At 42.5% G+C, this 15,005-nt stretch overlaps 1 protein-coding gene across 3 annotated transcripts; it reads right to left on the bottom strand.

The window, feature by feature from the left end:
* Positions 1-2,184: 2,184 nt before the first annotated feature.
* On the bottom strand, positions 2,185-14,694 carry Ube2t (ubiquitin conjugating enzyme E2 T). 3 transcript variants are annotated; one of them, XM_042258191.2, is made up of 7 exons: positions 14,270-14,694; positions 7,435-7,606; positions 6,331-6,400; positions 4,842-4,947; positions 4,265-4,363; positions 4,059-4,142; positions 2,185-2,440 (listed from the first exon to the last, which is right to left on the bottom strand). In XM_042258191.2, exons 2-7 carry the CDS (start codon positions 7,541-7,543, stop codon positions 2,294-2,296), a joined length of 615 nt encoding a protein of 204 aa, XP_042114125.1. In that variant the 5' UTR covers positions 7,544-7,606; positions 14,270-14,694; the 3' UTR covers positions 2,185-2,293. The 3 variants fall into 3 exon arrangements, with proteins under 3 accessions (XP_042114125.1, XP_006982515.1, XP_015856500.1); XM_006982453.4 differs by having other exon boundaries at positions 14,379-14,693; XM_016001014.3 differs by lacking the exon at positions 14,270-14,694 and having other exon boundaries at positions 7,431-7,602.
* Between the last annotated feature and the right edge of the window lie 311 nt (positions 14,695-15,005).

Here is a 15,005-nt window from a genome sequence, read left to right as displayed (position 1 = left end):
CAGTTGAGTGACGGGTTATGGGCCAGAGAGTACCTGAGGCTCTAGGGCTGCTTTAGACTGGATGACAAGTGAGGCTGCATTTGAGTTGAGACTATCATGGCAGATGCAGGAGGTGTACAAGCGGGAAGGGGGCAATGAGGATAAAGCACGAAGGGTCTTACGGGTCAGGGAAGGAGACTAGTTTTTTGTTGTTATCTTCATTGCAAGTGGAAGCCACTTGGAGGGTCTCAGGAGGGAGGAAGCCAAATCGACTTCTAATTGTCAAGAGATTGTTCTCGCAGCTGAGAGCACCACAGAGTAAGAGTGAGCGGCAAGGAAACTTGAAGGTGATGGCTCCAGTGCAGGTGACAGGTGATGGCAGCTTCCACTAGAACGTTGGCAGTGGGAGTGAGGGAACTGGCGGAGCTGACTAGTCTAGGTGATAAATTAGTGTGCGGGGAGTCTTGCTCTGCTCAAGTCACTTTTGCATCTGGTTTAGCCTGAACCAAGCAGCACTGAGCATTTCCCTGGCACAGGGACTTCTCTTAAGGTCGCCCATGGAAAGTCGAGCTCCAGGGCCTGCTGGATTTGAATAAGAAAGAATGACTGCTGTTGGCATTCACCTCAGAGAACTTTAAGGATGAACAACCACAGAGAGAGCTGATAGTATGTATGCAAAGCAGAGTGGCCATGACCTTCACGAAATTGCTGGGCCTCTGAAGCCACCAATCCACTTACCCTACTCCTTTCCATTTAGGAAGGCAATGGATTTCCTCATTGCCAGTCTGCTCTCACTCACTGCTGAAAACCCCCAATTGACATATCAATGGTTATCTAGGAATTCTAAGTCCGCCTAATGAGTTAAGACACAAATCTGGGATAAAATTAATTCCTAGACTTTAAAAAGAGATTAGGAACTGACTCTGAGAAGTGGGTTCATTCGGTAAGGGGGGCTGGAGAGATGGCTCAGTGGTTGAGTATTTACTGCACTTGAGGAGGACGTGGTTTGGGTTCCCAGCACTCACACAGCAGTTCACAACCATCTGTAACTCCAGTTCCAGGGGATCTGATGCCTTTTGGGTTCCTGCATGCATCAGGTGCACACCCACCCACCCATGCACAAACACGTGTACATATAATTAAATATTTTTAAAAAAGAATTTTGTAAAGATAGGTGATCTAACTCAGCAATACAGCTTCTGCTTGCCATATGCAAGGCCCTAAGTTCAATCCCAGCACTGAAAAATAAATCTGTAGAAGTTAGAAATTTACATTTTCCAGTAAATACAACCTGTCACTAATGAAGTAGATAAATCCACATTTATCTTCTTTGTATGAGTCCAGCACATGAACAGCAGCAGATTGCTACTGAGTGACAGTGTAAGAACACCCTTCACAGCAGATGCAGAACACACTTACTCACAGATGCACTGTATGTATGTGGCATCTCCCTTGTGTATAAAACCATCACTGCTACACTGGGATACAGAGACAGACATACAGAGTCTTTCTGTCTAGGCAGCTCCAGCCTCTACATTCCTCAAAGTCTCTCACACAGTACAGCTACTAACTGACTTATATTCTAATATGCCCTCTCTATCATTTAACTGGATAACAGGATTGGGAGGTTAACTGGCCAGTTAACATCCCAAATCCACCATAAGACAAGTGTATTATGAAATCACAAAGGGGATTTAAGTTTGGCAACTAATTATTCAGAATAATATTTGTTATGGGTCATGCATGGTGGTATATGCCGATAATTCCAGTACTTGGGAGGCAGGGACACTCCTCCGTGCATCTGAGGTTGAAGAAATGAAAGTTACACTACAGTAATTCCAACCAGTTATATAAATCACAAAGTGAAAGCTGAAAACAATTACACACTGACAAAGTGTACACCACCTTATTCCCCAGTGTTAAGGCTTCTGAAAGGCTACACTCCCCATGGCCTGAGGGTAATGATTTTTAACAGCTATTTTCATCTATTCAAACATTCTGTGTCTCTAGTGATGGTAAGCTGACAAAATATTTTAACATTCTGATCACATAGCACTACAACCAGTTCACTCCCAGACACACATTTAGGATAAACACATACTTAACATTATTATTTATTTTTCAAGTTTAAAAGTTTTCAAAATACATATGTACAAGATAAATAAAACAAAGTATCCTTAAAGAATCACTGCATAGCACAATGTGTAAACATACAAGGTCTTTTATAAGGATACAAACATTATGTCATCAAACACAAAGAAAAACATTCAAGAAAAGCAAGCAAAAGAGACCACCTTGTCACAGACTCCATTAACTAAGAGGGACCGGGAAAAACTCTCTGAACATCGGGGTGAAATTTCTTATCTATGCCTCCTAGTGGCCTGGCTTTCCTTTTCTGTGTGCAGTTGCCTTCCTCAGAGTCACCGACCTCTGAGGAGTCTTCTAGCACCTCTTCATCAGCCTAAAAGGAGAAAGGAGTGATCACAACATTCGCACTAATGTTAATGGGGAAAAAAAGGCAAAGCTCTGTAGTGCCATTTCCTGATATTCTTTAAGATTTTAGTGTGCATGCATTTCCTCCAAAAGCATCTTCATCAATTTTTCTTACTTTATTTTTTCACTTCAAACTTTATCAATTAAAAAAACTAGACATAATGATGTATGCCTATAACAATTGAGAGGCTAAGGTAAGAGAACTACAAAAGTTTCAGGCTAGTCTGGACTACACAGTAAGTTCAAGTCAGCTAGGGCTATATGAATCCTGCCTCAAAAACAAAAAACAAAACAATAAACAAAGCACTCTATCAACTTGAACACCCCCCTTTCCATGAATGGTCCCATAAGAAATAAAACTTTCCCTCATAACCCTACTTTCTCACTGTTTTTGTAACTAGTCTCTGGCTCAATTTATAAAAATATTAAAAATGACAGATCAGAACAAAAATGAATGAGTCCCCTTCCCTCTATCCCTGCTACTCACAAGAACATAAAAACATCAAGCGGATGCTGCCTGCCTGCCCTCTAGTGTTGCCAACGGATGACAACTCTCAGGAACTGGGCCAACTGTTAGTTGAGCATCTAAGCATTTTGCTGACTAATTTTTAGATGGTCACAACAGGAGAAAGAATCCAACTAGCTGTTCTAGAGTATAGCATGAATTTAGAAAATTTAATAAATATTATTTAGACATGTACTCTATGTTTATTTATAAGTGCTTGATCTGGGATACAAATCTATGTATATATTTTTAAAAGATATATTTATTTTTAATTATGTGCCTATGTGTGTGGGTTTCTGCACATGTGAGTGCAAGTACCTGTGGAATCCAGAAGAGAGTGTCAGATCCCTAAGAGCTGGAGATACAGGCAGTTGTGAGCCTCCTGACAGGGATGCTGGCTGCTGAATTAGGGTCCTCAAAAGAGGATTATGCCCTCTTAACCACTAAGATGTCTCCCCAGCCCCTGGCATACACTATATATAACATGTATAGATACATACATATGTGTACATGTGTAAATAATATATTTTATTAATTCTTTGAGAATTCCATACAATGCGTTTTGATGATATTTACTCCCTACTTCTCCCCCGAATTCCTCCCAGATCCATCCCCCATCTTTCTCCAACATTGTGCCCTCTTTTTATTTTTAATTAAAAAATTTTTTTGAGACAGGATCTCATTATGTATTCCTGGCTGGCCTGGAACTTACTATGTACTCACTATGCAGCTCAAGCTGGCCTCAAACTCACAAGAGATCTGCCTGCCTCTGACTCCTAAGTGCTGAGATTAAAAGCATGTACCACCATACTGGGTCTTAGAATGTTTTTGTTTTATTTGTTTTGAAATATAACCCACCAAGTCCAATTTGTACTACCCATATACTCATGGGTGTGGAGCCACCCACCAGAGCATGGTTCACCTATGAGAGGCCTTCGAGAAAAGTAATCCTCCACCCCCAGAGCTATCAGCTGTCAACTGTTATCAATTTTATTAGTGCCCCAGTCAAGGATGGGAAGCTCACTAGCCCTTCCTCTCTGCATAGATACAATAATTGAACTAGTAATAGCAAATATCATACCTTTTGTTTCTGTCTTGCATGAGTCTCTGTCCACTGCCTGGCATTCTTGAGAAAAGCTATCTTATTATATTTAAATTCTGAGGACTGAAATGAAATCAGAGTTAAAACAGAGAAACAGTGATATGCTTTGATAAACTTCAGCTGCTGAAGTATTAGAGGTACAGATAAAGGAGGCTATATGCTACCGATGAAATGGGGATACGTACAATGTCAGCCATTAGTGGGTCATCAGGATTGGGTTCTGCCATGAGCAGCTGAATAGAGGTCAATACAGTAGCGATGTTGAGGGATGGTCTCCATGCACCCTATATACAAATGAACAATTGGTTTTGTATTAGAATGTGGCATTGAGCCAGGCATGGTGAGTCATGCCAGTAATCTCAGCACTTATGAGGTAGAGGCAGGAGGACCAGGAGTTTAAGGCCATCCTTGGCTATATGACACAGTCTCAAAAGATAAAGAATGTGAAACTGTACGTGTGTGTGTGTGTGTGTGTCTGAGTCAGGGTTTTCATGTAATCCAGGCTGGTTTTGAGCTTGCTATATCATTAAGCATGACAGGGTTTAGCTTTGGAGCCTGCCTAGAACTCGCTCTGTAGACCAGGCTGGTTTCAAACTCAGAGATCCACCTGCCTCTGTCTCCTGAGTGCTTGGATTAAAGGCGTGCTCCATTGCCGACTGGCAAGGATGACCTTTTAATTCCTGATCCTCCTGCTTCCCTCTTTCAAGTGCCAAGAAAACTGTTGGTACTCTCTAAAGAGTCAATTCTTTAACCCCTACTCACTTTTGGTGGCAATTTGAGAACATCTAGACAAATCCTTCCATTAGAATCAATGTTTGGATGATAAATTGGAGTCAGAAATCTGATCTGTGGTGGTTCAAATGGGTACCTGTGAATGTATAGGAACAGGAAGTGATTACAGGCATGCACCACCATACTGGGCCTTAATTTATTTTTTTAAATATAACTTGCCAAATCCAATTAACTGCCCATATACTCGTGGGTGTGGAGCCATCCACCAGGGGATGGTTAACCTATGAGAGGCCTTCAAGAAAACTGACTCTCCATTCCCCGGGAGCTACCAACTGTTATCATTTTATTAGCACCTCAGGGGTGAGGGCTCATTCTACATTTTAAATAGTTTCTTGGTCACTAGTAGCTATATAAAATAATGACGGAATCAGAAACATGTCAGAAAAACAGCATTTGGAAGGCAAATCTTTCCCAAATCACCAACAATTAAAACGTTGAAATAATGGTACAGAAAACATTCGGGAACCCACCACTTTCTAACACTACCAAGTGTCTCCTAAAAGTAAGGACACTGTCCTACTGCAGTACCATTATATCTGTAAAACATTTTTAAAAGTAATTCCCTAGTTATCATAAAAAAGGATTTATTTATTTTTATCTGTGTGATTGCCTGCACATATGTGTGCCTGTACACCATGTACATGCCTGGTACTCAGAGGCCAGTGGAGGATGTAGGATCCCCTGGAACTGGGGTTATAGGTGGTTGTGAGCTGCCATGTGAGTGCTGAGAACTGAACCTAGATCCTCTGTGAGCGCGGCCACTGGAGATGCCTCTCCAGTCTCCAAATATTTTTACAGCTGTGCTTTACAAACAAGCTCCAACTAGACTTACACATTACATTCAGTTATCATATCTCCTTAGTGACACACAAACCTTCCAAAATTCCCAGTCTATTTTCAGAATTGATGTGTGACACAATTCAGCTACTCTTCAGGGTGTGACAAGCTTGGCCAGGACCCAACCTGGTAGACAGGTGTCCAGTTTCAATAGTTAAGATACTCATTTCTCCTTCTTCAGTCTCCACACAGAGCTGACCGGAGACTTGACTGAAGGGCCTAACCTTGAGGCGGAGAACACAACAGTGGTCGCCAAGTGTTGGTGTCAGGGAGGACTCGGGGTGGATTTTTAACGGGTCTGAAGTTACAGTTGGGAAGATGAGAAAGTTCTGGAGATAATAGTAATAGTTGCACAACAGTATGAAAATGTATGCTTAATGTTTACAAGAGTCAATTTTATGTTATATAAAATATATATTCACCACAATTTTTGGAGGGGTGGAGATCAGTTATGATTAGTCCATTATTTTAGAGAAGGAAACCAAACTCTGGAGAGACAAAAACAACTTAGCACATCAAGTCATGTATGACTAGGATAACACACTAATGCTCTAAATACTATTCTGTTCTGTCTTCCAATGGCTGCACCCTACCACAGAAGCTGACTCTAACTCGTACTCACCTGTCAGGAAGGATAACTTCCAGCGTGAAAACACCTTTCTCATAAGGTGTGTTGGCTCCACCTAATATTTCTTGAGAAAAGAAAGGAAGGAAGAAAAGTTAAAAGGGAACCAGATGATCTGAATTAACCATTCGGAGAGTTGAGGATATAACTCAGTAGAGTGCTTGCCTAGCGTACATAAATCCCTAAATTCAACAAGAAACAATAAATGAACCCCAAATGCTGGCATAGGTTGAAATTTTAGTACTCCAGAGGTGGAGACGGGGGTGGGGGTGGGGGTTGGGGGAGTTAGAAAGTCAAGGTCATCCTTGGTTATATAGCAAGTTTGAGGCCAACCTGGGCTACATGAGACTCTCACTCTAGCAGTCAGTTACGACTAGTGCCTGTAACTCCAACTCAAGAGGATCTGATGCCCTCTTCTGGCTCCTTCAGGCACCTGTACACATGTGCCCGTGATTAGAAAAAAAAAAAGGAACTGGGTGTAGGACAGTAATTCAATTAGGGCTTTAACTGAGTCTCCATGCAGTGTCTCCTGTCTGCTACCCCGCCTCAAACACTGCTGCACAGCTAATACTTAAACCTGCTTGTTTTAACAAACAAACAAACAATTCTTTTGTGTGTGTACACACAATGCCACGGCATGTACATGGAGGTCAGAGGACAACTTACAGGAGTTGGTTCTCTCCTTCCACAAGGAGATGGATCCTAGAGATGAAGTTTGAGTTGTTAGGCTTGGTGGCAAATGCCCTTACTCACAGTCATCTCACTGTCCCCGCCCTTCAACCCACAACAAAATCTTTACTGAGACAAGATCTCAGTCTGGAGCCTAGGTAGCTTCAAACTTGAAGCCATCCTCTCTCTCTTGCCTCAGCCTCCAGAATCCTGGGATTAGACATGTGCCACTAATGTCAGATGACGACCTTCGTCACACACCAGTCAAAGACAGAAGCAGTCAAAGACCTTATGAAAAGCAGACCAACTAAGAAAGAAAGATGGCGGGCCTTCCCCTTCCCACTCCTTACGTTCAACTATACCAACGGGTGCATCTTAGGACAATCTCCAACAAGGCCACAGCCACCATCACAGGCCTGATAGGATACCTACGAGCTCGCAAATCATCCACTTGGTCCTTTTCCTGCCAGCATGTGATGCCTGGGGGAGGGTCTACAGCTAACATATGCAGTTCTTTCTTCAGCCGTGAAGCTCTCTGCATGATCTCAAGTAAAAGGAAGCACGAACAGTTCACTGCTCCACACGAACGGCTTGTGGGGGTGTACTGGAAAAGAAAAGAAGCAACCATGAAACGGCCACAAAGACCAGCATTTTCAGCACGGCTTCAGTTTAATGAGGAACAGATTCTTAGTGCTTTCTTGTCACAAAGGGAGCCTGACTTTTCCATTTCTGCATGAACTTTTACAAATAATAATAATAATAATAATAATAATAATAATTTAAAAAGTTTAAAATGAATGTCTGCTTCCATGAATAAAGTATAAAGTCATGAGGATAGAGCCTGGGTCTAACTCTGCTCTCAAATGTATCCTAAGCATGCCTGGGCAGAGAGGGACTGGGTAGCTGTACGCAGTCTATATGCCGTGTGTGAGCGAGAATGCAGCCAACATTCGGAGACACTTGTAGGCTAGTTCAGTGTCCGACGTTCTCTCCGTGTATTATGGACTCTACAGTTCCCTAATTCTTCAGGGAACTCACTCTATCAATTAACCCACCTCACTCTAATCTTTCTCTGTCATCAACATCCAAATATGCTCAGTCTCTCTCACCTAAAATAACATCCAAACACATCCACTCAACTAGTAACCACCTAAAGGACACCATTATTTTGATTACATTACAAATATAAACTCACACGTTATAGCTTATTTTGCTACAAATTAGATGAACACATCTTTCTTTTCCTTGCAGTGCTGGGGTCTGAACCAAGAGTTCATAAGTTGTACTCAGCCTTTTGTTTGTTTTTAATTTTGAGCCTTAGTTGCCCAGGCTGATCTTAAGCTCACTTTAGGAGACCCTTAAACCTGTGATTTTCCTACCTCAGCCTACACCAGGTCCAGCTAATGAATTTTTTTTTTTTCTTGTTTGTTTTTTTTGAGACAGGGTTTCTTTGTATGTAGCTCTGGCTGTTCTGGAACTCAGAGATCTGCCTGCCTCTGCCTCTGGAGTGCTGGGATTAAAGGTGTGCACCACCACCACCACCACCACCACCACCACCACCACCTGGCTTATGAATATATTCTTTTTTTTTTTTCTTCTGGTTTGTTGAGACAGGGTTTCTCTGTGTAGCTTTGCACCTTTCCTGGATCTCGCTCTGCAGACCAGGCTGGCCTCGAACTCACAGAGATCCGCCTGCCTCTGCCTCCTGAGTGCTGGGATTAAAGGCATGCACCACCACCACCCGGCATGAATATACTCTTAATGTTCATCTATTTAAAAAAATTTCCATACTCTCACATTTGAAGATATTTTCCTACATATTCTTTAAGTTTAAAAAACATAACTTTTGGGCTGGCGAGATGGCTCATGGGCTATAGTCACTTGTTGCTTTGCCAGAGGACCTGGGTTTGGTTTCTAGCACCCATGTGGCAGCTCACAACCATCTCTAACACCTTGGGCACCAGGCATGCATGTGGTACACAGCCACACATTCAGGAAAAACATCCAAACACATAAATTAAAAATAAAATTTTGATATTTATATTTAAATCTTTCAGTTACCAGTAATTGTTTTTTTGTGCTTAGTAAGAGGTAGAAGATCCAATTTTAATCCCCCCAAAAATAACCAATTTAAAAAGCATTATTTAAAAAAAGAAAAAAAAAGGAAACTCCACCCTTCTAATATTACCATGAATTCATTTCCAAACACGTGTGGATCTGTTTTGAGTCTTCTAAATTTGTTCCACTCACATCTGGAATATTCTGAATCAAAACGCACTGTTCCAGTTACTACAGCTTATTTTTCATCTTTTATTTAAATTGTTTTTAGTTCAGAGGCTGGGGATGTAGAACACTTGCCTAGTATGAGCAAGACCCTGCACTACTAAAGGTATGTGTGAGGGGTGGGAGAAGGCTACATAGCAGAACAATCATCAAGTAAGTATCGCACATATTAGGCTGGGCATGGCTGGCACACATCTATAATCTCAATAATTGGGAGGCTGAGGCAGGAAGCCCATCCTGGGCTAGGTAGTCTGAGGCCAGTGTTGGGTATATGAGACCCTGTCTCAAACAAACAATGCTATGTTCTAGTCCTGTGTGGTCCGTCACACTTGTAATTAGAGCACTAAGCAAAGTGAAGTAGGAGGATTACTCTGGGTCTGAGGTCAGCCTGGGCGATGTGTGCGATCCTCTGTCTTAGGAACTTTTCCCTTGCTGTGTCAGAACACCAGACAACAGCAACTCAAGAAAAGGAAGTGTGTATTTTGGCTCACAGCGTGAGGATACGGTCCAGGGCGGTGGGGAGTGCACCTCTGCAGGAACAGGAGGCAGCTGGTCACCCTGCTCCTGCTTCCATAGTCAGGAAGCAGACATAAAAGCTGGCACGCACCTCAGTGCCTGGGACCCCCGTCCACAGAATGATCCACCCATATTTATGGTTGGTCTTCTCACCTCAATTAACCAATCCAGAAATGCCCTTATAGACATGCCCAAGGTCTGTCTCCTAGCTGATTCTAGATCCTATAATTAAGATGACAATATTAACCATCTCACCCTATCTCAAAACAAAAATCCCTCTATTTTTTACTTATTCCTTACTAGTATACATAAACATAGTTGATTTTAACTAAAACCTTAATTCTGAAGTTGAATCCACTTGAGGTTAAGAAGAGAGATGGTAATTCTAATAGTAACATCCATGTAAGTTTAGTTCTAATTCATTTCCTGTCTTCCGTTTTGTAGATAACTCCCATCTTGACTAGAACTGATACCTGATATTCTTTTCTGATTTCCAGTCTCAAAGGGAAAGCTTTCAACACTGCACTCAAGGATTCAATTGGCACATCATTTTCTTCTAATTTTCTCCTTACCAGTTTGCTATGCTATGCTAGTCTCCTAAAATGAGTTAGGGAATATTGTCACATTTAATATATTGATAGTCTAGGAAATGGTTGTTTGGCAAAATTACATCTTGTCCTGGTGTTAACTTTTTGAGAAAATTAAATTTTAATTTAGACCCATTTAAAAATATTGAAAGTTGCGGGTGGTGGTGGTGCATGCCTTTAATCCCAGCACTCGGGAGGCAGAGCCAGGCGAATCTCTGTGAGTTCAAGGCCAGCCTGGGTTACAGAGTAAGTTCCAGGAAAGGCTCCAGAGTTCCACAGAGAAACTGTGTCTCGAAAAACAAAACAAAACAAAAAGAATTATTCAAGTTTTCAACCAATTTTGACAAATTAAAATTTTCTACAAAGCATGATGGTGCACACCTTTAATCTCAGTGCTCAGGAGGCAGAAGCTGATAGATCTCTGAGTTTGAGGTAACCTAGTCTACACAAGACGTACCAGGCCATCTAGAGCTACAAAGTGAGACCCTCCAGATGATAAATTTTAAATAATTTATTTAATGCTCATTTTAAAATTACTTATTAAAAAAATACTGTTTAGCCAAACAAATCTAGATGACATTTACTTGTGATCCTAGCATTTGGGAGCCTGAGATAGGAGTTTGAGACTAACCTGGGCTAGACCATCTTCTTTGCCTTTCCTTATTTTTTCCAGGCATGTATCAATTCTATTCATCTTTAGAAAAAACATTAAATACTTCTCTGTTGAAATGTATTTTAATGCCAACAGTTTCTGTTCCTATCTTTATCACTGACATCTCTGTACTTTCTTAGTTTTCTTTTTCAGATTAAGATCATTTTCCTCCTTTTCAGGTAACTCCCCAGTCACCCACCTCATTCTCTCATTGTTTTGAGACAGAACCTCATGTATCCCAAGCTGTTTAAAACTTGCTATGTAGCTGAGGATGACTTTGAACTTCTGATCCCCCTCTCTAAGTGTCGAGATTACTGGTGTATATCACCATATCCAATTTATATGGCAATAGAGATGGATATTTGGCAAGTACTCTACCAACTGGACTATATCATCAGTTTTCAAATTTTCTCTTTAAATGTAAACATGTAAGGCTATATGCTTTCCAATTTATATTTCATCCCCCGAAACTGTGATATAAAGAACATTCTTCTATCCTTGATATTCCAGGCTGGCCTAGAAGTCTCTATGTATATAGCCCATGCTGGTTCCATATCCTTCTGCCTCAGCACCCCATATGCTAGAAATCACAGGCATGTGCCATCACACCCAGTCGTGTTAACCGTTTCTAACCTGTTATTCATATCCTTTAAAATTGTTGGGGCTTGCTCAGCATGTCCTATGTGCGCTTAAAAAGAATATCCAAGTGAGGGAGACAGTTCAGTTGGTAAAATGCTTGACATATATTTTGAGGACCTGAGTTTAATTCAAGAACCCACACAAAAAGTGGGGTGTGGTAGTGCAATAAGTATAATCTCAGCACTTGGTTGGGGGAAAGAGAAGAGAAAAATAACTTTTATAAGTTATCCTCTGATCTTCTCACATATGCTATGGTACACACATGCGCGCATGCGCGCAGAATAAATGTAATAAGAATGAAAATAAAAATTTGTATTGATCATATATACAAAAATTAAATTATTTAATGCCAAAAAAGATACCTCTTCAGCAACTTAAAAAAATAGTTTAGCTAGTTGTGGTGACAGAGATCTGTAATCTTATTGCTTGGGAGACAGAGGCAGGAGGATTACTGAAATTCCATACCAGCTTGGTCTATAAGACAAGTTCCAGACCAGCTAGGGATACATAAAAGATCCAGTCTCAAATAAAACAAGGGGGGTGTGGGTAGGGGGACAGATGGTGGACGGGAGTGATGGAAAACTGGATAGGAGTAGTTCAGTGATTAAGAGCACTTGTTGCTTCCACAGAGGACCCGGGTTTGATTCCCAGCACCCACATGGTGGCTTACCACCATCCATAACCTCAAACCCAACGGGCATGCATGTGCTGAAAATAAGTGCATATATGCAAAACATGTATACACACTAAGTAAAAATAAAAGTAACCGGTCCTCTGACTCCCTAGACATACAACAGGAAAACCTCAGACTAACTTGATTTCACTCTTGAGTTACACTCTTTTGTATCTTAATTCTATCATTGGCTTTTTTTTTTTTTCTTTTTTTAGCCCTGGCTGTCCTTGAACTCAAGAGATCAGCCTGCCTCTGAGTGCTGGGATTAAAGGCATGTACCACCAAGCCCAGCCTCTATCATTTTAAGCCCAATGAAGCATTGCCAGTTTATACAGTAAATGTGAAGAACTATTTTCAGTAAAACAAAACAAAACAAAAACCTTCCAAATATGGGGGACTGGCAAAACAGGTCAGCGGGTAAAGGTGCTTGCTGCATAGGTCTGACAACTTGATTTCAATCCAGTAGTCCACAGTGGGATAGAATAGTCTCCTCAAAGTTGGCTTTTGACAATCAATTACAATAAAACTCTATCTACAATTATAAACTGTATCTTTGTAGAAAAAGAGAACACAGTGAAAAAGCATGCTAATTGGATTAGAATGAAAAAAAAAATTAAGGAGCCAGGTGGTGGTGGCACACGCCTTTAATCCCAGCACTTGGGAGGCAGAGGCAGGCGGATCTCTGTGAGTTCCAGGCCAGCCTGGGTTACAGAGCCAGTTCCAGGAAAGGCGCAAAGCTACACAGAGAAACCCTGTTTCGAAAAACCAAAAAAGAAAAAAAAAAAAGGCAAGTTCTCTCAAAGAAGCAACCAGACTCTTCATGTTAACACAACTTGGATATACAAAGTCCTCTGAGAGCTGGAGAGAGAGTTTAGCTGTTAAGAGCACTGGCTGCTCTTTCAGAGGACCCAGGTTCAATTCCCAACACCCACATGACAGCTTATAACTGTCAGTAACTCCAGTTCCAGGAGATCCAACACACTCTTCTGGCCTCTGTGGGCACGTGGTGCACATACATACATGCAGACAAACACTCATCCACATGAATAAAAGTAAATAAAATTTTTTAAAAAGTCCTTTGGCTTAAAAGCCATCTGTTACCGTGTATTTCCTGAATATAAAGGTTCTTTACAGAGCCATGGCTTGGTGGAATAGCTGGAGGTGCCTGGGCAGGAAGTCTGTTCCAGGCCAGCCTGGGTTACAGCGATACCTGTCTCAAAAACAGCTAAACAAAATTCCCAAATAACCATAAAAAAAAAGTTCCTTACACTCTAGCTCCAACAGGTGTTTTAATTTTTTCTTTTTGTTTGTTTGTTTGTTGTTTTCGAGACAGGGTTTCTCTGTGTAACAGTCCTGGTTGCCCTGGAACTCACTCTGTAGACCAGGCTGACCTTAACTCACTGAGATCCACCTGCCTCTGCCTCCCAAGTGCTATGATTAAAGGCGTGCGCCACCACTGCCCGGCGTGTTTTAATTTTTTTTTTTTTCGAGACAGGGTTTCTCTGTGTAGCTTTGCGCCTTTCCTGGAACTCGCTTTGGAGACCAGGCTGGCCTCGAACTCACAGAGATCCGCCTGTCTCTGCCTCCCGAATGCTGGGATTAAAGTCGTGCGCCACCACCGCCCATATAATTTTTTGTCTGGTTTTTTTTTTTTTTTTTTTTTCGGTTTTTCGAGACAGGGTTTCTCTGTGTAGCTTTGCGCCTTTCCTGGAACTCACTTGGTAGCCCAGGCTGGCCTCGAACTCACAGAGATCCGCTTGGCTCTGCCTCCCGAGTGCTAGGATTAAAGGCGTGCGCCACCACCGCCCGGCTAATTTTTTTTTTTTTTAAACTGGTGTTTTTGGCCTCTTTTCCAGTAATTACTTCCCACAAACGTACGCGTACACTGCACGGACTATTCACAAAATTCTTTCACACCTAGGTGTGCGTCCACAGCAAAGGACAATTCCATCTCTGCAGTAGCGCACCCCAGTCTTTCCACCCTCTGTGCTTCTTCATAAATCTGCAGCCCGTACGACTGATTCACCTCAGATTCCGGAGCGCTGGCGTTTTGTTTCGTCCCCCAGGCCTGCGGTAAATAATCAACGAAGAGAACCTGGCGAGGTGGCAGATGCTGGAGGGAGGACGGCGACGCGGCTTTGGAACGCACAGAGCGGATCTCTCTCCGCGCGGTGCTCCTCCCCGGGCGGCTCGGGTAGAAACGGGGGTCACAGACTCCCTGTGACCGCGGGGTACGCTCTCTCCAGCCGCAAACGCAGCGCTCCTCAGCAGCTCAGCTCCGCTTGCCACCGGGGGCGTCTGCCGGGTCCACGCTGAGGCCGGAGGCCGTTGAAATGACTCCACCCCCGTCCAAGAAAGGACTGTGATTGGTCCGCAGCCATCCCGGAGAGGCGCGCGCACGCCTATTGGCCAGCGCTCCGAGCCCTGCGCCCGCTCACGGGGCGTTCAAATTGGTGCGCGCGCACCGGGACCCGGCGTCCCCAGTCCCGGCTCTTTGGGTGCTTGCAAGTCCGCTGTGAGCTGGGAAGGCCGGGAAGTCACTTAACAGGAGAGAAAACGAGAGCAACTGAACATACTTAATCCGGAGAAATGACTGCTGAGTGGCTGCTTTTATTTCTTTGCTTTGGTTCTTTGAGACGGGGTCTTGCAATGC

Source organism: Peromyscus maniculatus, chromosome 11 (assembly GCF_049852395.1).
Source record: "Peromyscus maniculatus bairdii isolate BWxNUB_F1_BW_parent chromosome 11, HU_Pman_BW_mat_3.1, whole genome shotgun sequence".
Lineage (NCBI taxonomy): Eukaryota > Metazoa > Chordata > Mammalia > Rodentia > Cricetidae > Peromyscus > Peromyscus maniculatus.
The sequence above is the reverse complement of the archived record's forward strand: the minus strand, read 5'-3'. Positions and strand labels throughout refer to the sequence as shown.